The following is a 7,691-nucleotide window of genomic DNA, read 5'->3' as shown; positions in this document are numbered from 1 at the left end:
TAAAATAATATTCCCCAACACTAGCTCATTCCGCTTAGGGTCCTCTTGTTTGTCATTTCTACTAATTCTGAAAAAAAAATGCCTTCAAGGTATCTCAGTTTGGGTGTCTGTTGCTGTGAAGAGACACCACGACTGCGGAAACTCTTATAGACATGGGGGTGTGCAGGCAGACATGGTGCTGGTTACATCTTGATCAGAAGGTAACAGGAAGTGGCCTGAGACACCGGGTGTGGCTTGAGCATATATGGGACTTCAAAGCCCACCCCACAGTACACACTACTCCATACATACACACCTACTCCAACAAAACCACACCTCCTATTAGTGCCACTCCCCATGAAACCACACCAGGAGTTATAATCCATAACTATACTGATATCTTACTCCATTAAAACACACGAAGGTGAGGTAGAAAGAGCTCAATTTAGCTTTTTCTTTTCTAGTTTGTGTAGCTTTCAAGCCTGTCCTGGAACTCGCTTTGGCTTCAAACTCAGATCCGCATGAGTCTGCCTCCGGAGTGCTGGGATTAAAGGTGTGCATCACACCGCCGGTTTAGCTCTTTCTCTATGTTCCTTCCTCCTATTTCACTGTACTATTTTTAAATATTATTCAATTTAAATATTTTTCAAGTCTGCTCTGAAAACATGCATACACATTAACACCATGCAGATTGAGCAGGTTGCATTTATGTATGGAGGTATGTATACTTGTAACAACTAATAAAAGAGACCATGCATTTGAAAGAGCAAGGGGGTCTTAAAGGGAATGGGGAAATAATGTAATCATATAATCTTGAAAAAAGAACAGTAAACTTAAAAGCTCTTATTTATTTAGAAGGTGCACCCTCCTGAGACAGGGTTTCAAAACGCAACTTTGCCTGGCCGTTAAACTTGTTTTGTGGTTCAAGTTGACCTTGATCAAGTAAGAGAGTTCTGTCTGCCTCTCCCTCCTAGGTGCTGGGATTAAAGGTGTGCACTATCATGCCCAGCTAAGATACTTTTTTCTTTTTAATTTTGTTTTGATTTTTTGAGACAGGGTTTCTCTGTAGCTTTGGAGCCCGTCCTGAAACTAGGTCTTGTAGACCAAGCTGGCCTTGAACTGAGAACTCTCCTGCCTCTGCCTCCCGCATGCTGGGATTAAAGTCGTGCACAACCACCGGGCAGCAAGACCGTCTTCAGCAGTTTATTTGTTCTTTGATGGTTGTTAGTCACAGAACCGAAAAAAAAACATTTCTTCTACAAGGCTGCAGTTCTTTTGCTACTTAAGGGATAATGGATGCACTTGCGAACAGGTTGAAGCTCGTTTTGGATGCTAGGGGGTTAACCCAGGCCTTCACTCATGAGCTTAGTCAGATAAATTCTCAACTCCACTGATCTACAAGACTATCAAATTTTAAGGAGTTATGTATAAGAATTCTAGTCTCTGAATAATCATGGATTCATAAATCAGTGTTAGTTGTTTTGAAAAAAATGCATTTTTGTGTGTGTGCCCATGTCCATGTGATGTCCACAGCACACATATGGAAGTCAGAGGACAAACTGCAGGAATAAGCCCTCTCCTCCCACAAGGGGGGTCCAGGGGTTGAACATGGGTGGTCAGGCTGAGCCACCTTGCCCAACAGTCATTCACTTTTTTCTTTTAAAGATTATTTATTACATATACAGTATTCTGCCTGCATGTGTACCTGCACCCCAGAAGAGGGCACCAGATCTCTTAACAGATGGCTGTGAGCCACCATGTGGTTGCTGGGAATTGAACTCAGGACCTCTGGAAGAAGAGTCAGTGTTCTTAACCACTGAGCCATCTCTCCAGCCCCCCCCCCCCCAGTCATTCACAGACTGACCAGGCAGAGGCAGGCAGGCCTATGAGTTCAATGCTAGCGTGGTCTACAGAGCGAGAGCCAGGACAGGCTCCAAAGCTACAGAGACACCGTGTTAGGAAAAACCAAAAGGGGGCGGGCGGCAACACTATTACCTGTTAAAAAAAGAATATCGAATATTATTGAAAATTTCCATAGGAAAAGTGGAGGTGTATCTACACAATATCTAAACGTCCTTGGGACTTTTGGGGGCAGATAGGGAGGGTCTCTCTCTATATATAGTACAGGCTGCCAGGAACTCTTGATCCTCCTTGCCTCTGTCTCTGAGTGTTGGGAACACAAGCTTGTGCCACCACATCCAATTTAGAGTTCTTATTTAGAAGGATTTTCGTGGTGTTTGCTTAACTTACTCTCCCCTCCAGTAAGCAAAACAAAGAGCACCAAAACAAACAACAAAATGGCCCTTCGTTCTTACCTTCACACAGTTTCGGAACTGAAGCGCTAAAGCGCTTTGCCCAGCGCCACACACACGCTGAAGAACAGCCTGCCCTTTCAAAGCACCCGGCTGTAGTGTGGTCTACTTCCCAGGCTTGGGGAAGGCCTTCTACCTCAGCCTCCAGAACGGTGACAACAGTTCTGAGCTACCATGCCTCGCTGTATTGAGATGTTTTTTTACAGATATTCCTCCTCCCCAACTTTCTATAAAATAATGGAAATACCTTTTGTAGTAGTCCGAATGAGACATCCCCATGAACTTCAGGCATCTGAATACTGGACACCAGTCGTGGCCTTGCTGGAGGACTGGAGCCTCTGAGTGTAGTTTGCTATGTGAGCGAGCTCTTCGCAGGCCTGCTGTCACGCCTGCTGCCGCATTTCTGAGCTATGACAGTAATGGACTCATCCCTCCGGAACTGTAAGCTCAAAATTAACGCTTCTTTCCATGAGTTAGCTTGGTCATAGTGTTTTTTTTAAATATTTATTTATTATGTATACAATGTTCTGTCCGTGTGTATGTTTGCAGGCCAGAAGAGGGCACCAGACCTCATTACAGATGGTTGTGAGCCACCATGCGGTTGCTGGGAATAGAACTCAGGACCTTTGGAAGAGCAGGCAATGCTCTTAACCACTGAGCCATCTCTCCAGCCCCTGGTCATAGTGTTTTATCACAGAAAAGTAACTTTCAATTTTTTAATAAATTTCATTTACGCATTAGTGTTTTGCCTGCATGTATGTATGTGTACTGTATGCATTCCTGGTGCTTTTAGAGGCCAGAAGAAGGCATCAGATCTCCTGGAACTGGAGTAAGAGATGGTTGTAAGTCACTATGTGGGTGCTGGGAACTGAACCCAGGTTATCGGCAAGAACAGATGCTGAACCATCTCTCAAACAAACCCCTCCTTGCTGGGCAGTGGTGGAGCATGCCTTTAATCCCAGCACTCGGGAGGCAGAGGCAGGTGGATCTCTGTGAGTTAGAGGCCAGCCTGGTCTACAAGAGCTAGGTCCAGGACAGGCTCCAAAGCTACAGAGAAACCCTGTCTTGAAAAACCAAAAACCAAAACAACAACAACAACAACAACAAAACAAACAAACAAACAAACAAACAAAAAAACCCTCCTTTTGAGATTTTTATTTTGTAAATGGTATTTTACTTGCATGAATGTCTTTTGCATGTAGTGTCTAAGGAGACCAGAAAACAGCACTGGGTTTTCCGGAACTGGAGTTCCAGATGGATGGCTGTTAGACACAAGTGCTGGGAACTGAACCTGTATCCTCTGGAAGACAAGCCAGTGCTTTTAACTGCGGAGCCATTTCTCTAGCCCTCCAGTACCCTTTTCCCCCTTGGATAAGGCCTCACTATATAGCTGTACATGTCATGCAGGTCAGGCTTAGCAACAGGCACCTTTACCTTAAACCATCTCAAAATGTTGGACTCTGGAGTCCAAACACCGAGGAGGAGTCACCCCCAGAGACCATCCCTCACACCATAGCTAATACAAAAGCATGAGGATTTTATTAATTCTGTCATGACAGAGTCCCTCAGCATTCGGGAAGCCGAGAGACCTCGAATAGCTGGTACAGGCTACTTTTAAAAGAGAAGGCCATAGAAGCAAGGGGGGTTGTTCTTTGACCATTATGATTGGCTTATTCAAAAGGGCTATTACCAGTAATTGGCTGGAGAGCTGTTATGTCCTGAGAAATATTGAAAATTAATGTCCTGAGAATATTCTTTTGTTTTTTGAAACAGAGTTGCCCTGAATTCCTCATCTTTGGCTTCTACCTCTTACAGTATAGGTATAAGCTACCATAATTGTATTTTATGTGGTACTGTTGGGTTGTTTGTTTTCAAGACAGGGCTTCTCTGTGTAGCTCTGGCTGTCCTGGAACTCACTCTGTAGTGACCTCACAGTCAAAGAGAGATCCACCTGACTCTGTCTCCCAAGTGCTGTGACTAAAGGTATGTGCCACCATTCCCAGCTATTTATTAAGTTCAAGTTAAAAAAACAAAACCGCGGTGGTGGTGCACACACCTGTAATCCCAGCACTCGGGAGGCAGAGGCAGGCGGATTTCTGTGAGTTCGAGACCAGCCTGGTCTACAAAGGGAGTTCCAGGACAGGCTCCAAAGCTACAGAGAAACCCTGTCTCGAAAAACCAAAACAAAACAAAAACCCACAAAAACAAACAAAACCCATGTGGACTCTGTATAGCCATGTATCAGTCAGTAATGTGGATAAATTAAAATTATTCCTGGCTGGGTGGTGGTAGCTCATGCCTTTAACCCCAGCATTTGGCAGCTGGATTTCTCTGAGTTCAAGAGGGAGTTTGAGGACAGTCAAGGATACACAGAGAAACTCTGTCTTGGGGGAAAAAAACTCTAAGAGAGTGGCAGAGATAGCTCAGCAGTTTGCTGCTTTTCAAGAGGAGCAGGGTTCAATTCCCAGCACCCAGATGGCAGCTCATAACCACCAGTAACTCCAATTTCAGGGAATCCAACACCCACTTTTGGCCTTTGTAGGCACCAGGAATGTTTTTCGTTGCAGAGACATGCAAACAGGCAAATCACCTATACACATCATAATATAATATAAACACAACCTCCACACACAAAAAGAAACATCAATTCAAAACAAAAAGTGGTTTAAAAGAATCTGGGGCCCGTTAAGAAATCCCTTGTAAAGCCGGGCGGTGGTGGCGCAAGCCTTTAATCCCAGCACTTGGGAGGCAGAGGCAGGCGGATCTCTGTGAGTTCGAGACCAGCCTGGTCTACAAGAGCTAGTTCCAGGACAGGCTCCAAAACCACAGAGAAACCCTGTCTCGAAAAACCAAAAAAAAAAAAAAAAAAAAAAAGAAATCCCTTGTAGGAGCCATGTGGAGTGGACTCTAACTCAGCTTAGATAACTGGCTAGCATAGCCCTTACATTATCATATGTTCCTATAGTGAATATTTGACGGTTATTTCATCAAAATCAAACAAAGCAAAACAAAATATAAACACCTCTTTTTATGACAATAGGCATTTTTTCTAGTTTTTAACTCAAAAACTGTAATTATCTTAAATTTAATTCTGTTCCCCCTGCCGCCCAGGCAGGGTCTCTACATAGCCCAAGCTGTTCTTTTAGTTGCTATATAAACCAGGTTGACCATGAACTCATTAAGAGATCTGCCTGACTCTGGCACCTGGGCTGAGATCAAAGGCATGTTCCCATACCTAGACGGAAGTGTGCTTTCACTAGTATAATGTGACACACACAATGTCACCTAGCCCTCTTTCCCAAACTGAACACTATCAGCATTTGGGCTTGAATAACTCCTTGTTGGGGTTATCCCACAAAACAAGATGCTGAGCTCTACCAACTAGATGTCAGCAGCATCTATCCGATAGAGAGACCAAATAGAAAGAAACGTGTCAATATTAACAACTGTGCTCTGAAAAATAAGTTTACTACACTAAAAACCATCGATGTACAGTAAATCATATTTCCTGTCTTTTCAAGTCTCAAGCATCCACCAAAATTCTGAAGAAAGTACACAGATTAATTAAAAAAATATTTTTAATTAATGACTTAACTTAAGGCATCAATCATACTGACAACCTACTGGCTTGTTACTAAACTGTACATTTGATGTCCACTGCCTTTTGTTAACTCTCAAAATTAAAACAGGAAATATTCAGGGCAAGTAAAACAGCTGAGTGTAGTAACAGTACCGTCAAGACTAGTAATTTATGTAACTCTAAGCACATTGCTAGCTCTATATTACTTTCTTATTTGTGGGTCTTAGATACAGTGTCTTTTGGAGGAACTGCATTGTTTCTGAGACCACATTTCATTATGTAGTTCAGCCTGGCCTAACAATTCAAAATCTTGGGATTTCTGGGATGTGCCACCAGGCCCAGTCTATGAATTAACTTCTTTTAACAAATGCATTTAAAGACTGAAAATATTAAGTTCAAAAAAGTTGCAAATATTAAACAGCATGCTGTTTTATGATTTATACCAAAACTAAAAATGAACTATAAAACTAACAATTCTATAAATAAAGCAAGTTTTCTACACATTTCAATAAATGACATTTAGTAATTAAATGTTACTGTCAATTAAACTGATAAACTTTATTGGGGTCAAAACTATAACAAAATTCTTCCTAAAAGATTTTGCAATGCAAAATTCTTCCACTCAGTATTTAATTTGAATGCTAGAAATTACAGGCAATTTCCAAAAGCAGACTCACAGTCATAAAACTTTATACATCATTTCAGCTAACATGTTTACACTATTACAATCAAACATGCATTGCCTTCACACATTCTTGTATCATGATTTTTATATGGTACATTATATAACACCACTCTATCACCAAATGCATTTTATCATACACTTGATCCATTCTCCTTGGATTTCTGATCTCTGTCTTCATTCTTTATGCTATCCTATAATAAGAGCAAAGTGTATGGTATTAGTCTCTTGTTACTCTCAAATTACCTTAAAATAGCAGTCACTGAGTGGTAAATATCAATAAATTAATTTTAATACATGGCTGCCCAATTTTTCTTTCCTTTTAGTGGTATGGATCAGTCAACTCAGATCTTGGCCACCAGGTAACTATAATCTAGCCAAATATTTGGTCTATTCAGTTAATATATACACAAAAATCATTTATATACTGTAGGTAAGTTTGGGAAGCAAATATTTACTCTGGAATTACTTTTGGATATTTTCTGGAAGGCTAGAATGCTGGGAATACTGTAACTACTTGTTTCTAGGAGACTATGAAGACTATAGCATTCAATTACATTGAAGATGCCAGGGAGCAATTTTAGAAACAGAAAAGACAAAGTATCTAACCTTTTTGAGGACAGTGTGGATATCATCCATAACTGTGGATAAGTTTCTGAGTGTTTTAGTCAATTGGTTTTCAAATTGCAAATTCATGTTTTCTGAAACCTTCAAGTTTTCTTGTAACTGACCAAGGTCTTTTTTGACCTCTCTGAGTTCACCAGAGAGGTTTTTGTTAGAATTCTCCAAGTTTAATATAGTTTTCCCATCTTCGTCTGTTAAAAAAAATTTCAAAATATAACATTTTGACTCCACATAGTAGAAAGAGAAAACCCACTCTCAAAAGTTATCCTCTGACCACCATACTGTGGTGCATTTGCCCACATATATACACACATGCATACTTGTAACAGAAAATAGAATTTGAGCTATAAAACTCAAAATCAGCTAAACCTGTGATAAAGGCCTGTAATTCTAGCTATTTAGGGAGGCTACGGAAAGAAGATCCTAAGTTTATAATCTGCCTTGGCCAATGAATGAGTTTAAGCTCAGTTTAGGTAACTTAACTATGCCTCAAAGTTGAAATACAAATGAAGAC

General features: G+C 41.0%; 1 protein-coding gene across 6 annotated transcripts in view; it reads right to left on the bottom strand.

Moving 5' to 3' along the window:
• Window positions 1-5,851: 5,851 nt before the first annotated feature.
• Ccar1 (cell division cycle and apoptosis regulator 1) overlaps window positions 5,852-7,691 on the bottom strand; it is a 52,224-nt gene continuing 50,384 nt past the window's right edge. For 5 of the 6 annotated variants that reach the window (XM_075980134.1, XM_075980130.1, XM_075980133.1 and 2 more), the window contains 2 exons: window positions 7,163-7,368; window positions 6,405-6,747 (listed from right to left, as the gene is read on the bottom strand). In XM_075980134.1, the coding sequence (XP_075836249.1) occupies window positions 6,688-6,747; window positions 7,163-7,368 (266 nt within the window). In that variant the 3' untranslated portion in view covers window positions 6,405-6,687. Of the gene's footprint in view, window positions 6,748-7,162; window positions 7,369-7,691 lie in introns of all 6 variants that reach the window. The other variant, XM_075980129.1, reaches the window with a different exon arrangement.

Source organism: Microtus pennsylvanicus, chromosome 7 (genome assembly GCF_037038515.1).
Source record: "Microtus pennsylvanicus isolate mMicPen1 chromosome 7, mMicPen1.hap1, whole genome shotgun sequence".
NCBI lineage: Eukaryota > Metazoa > Chordata > Mammalia > Rodentia > Cricetidae > Microtus > Microtus pennsylvanicus.
This window is presented reverse-complemented; position numbering and strand designations above follow the sequence as displayed.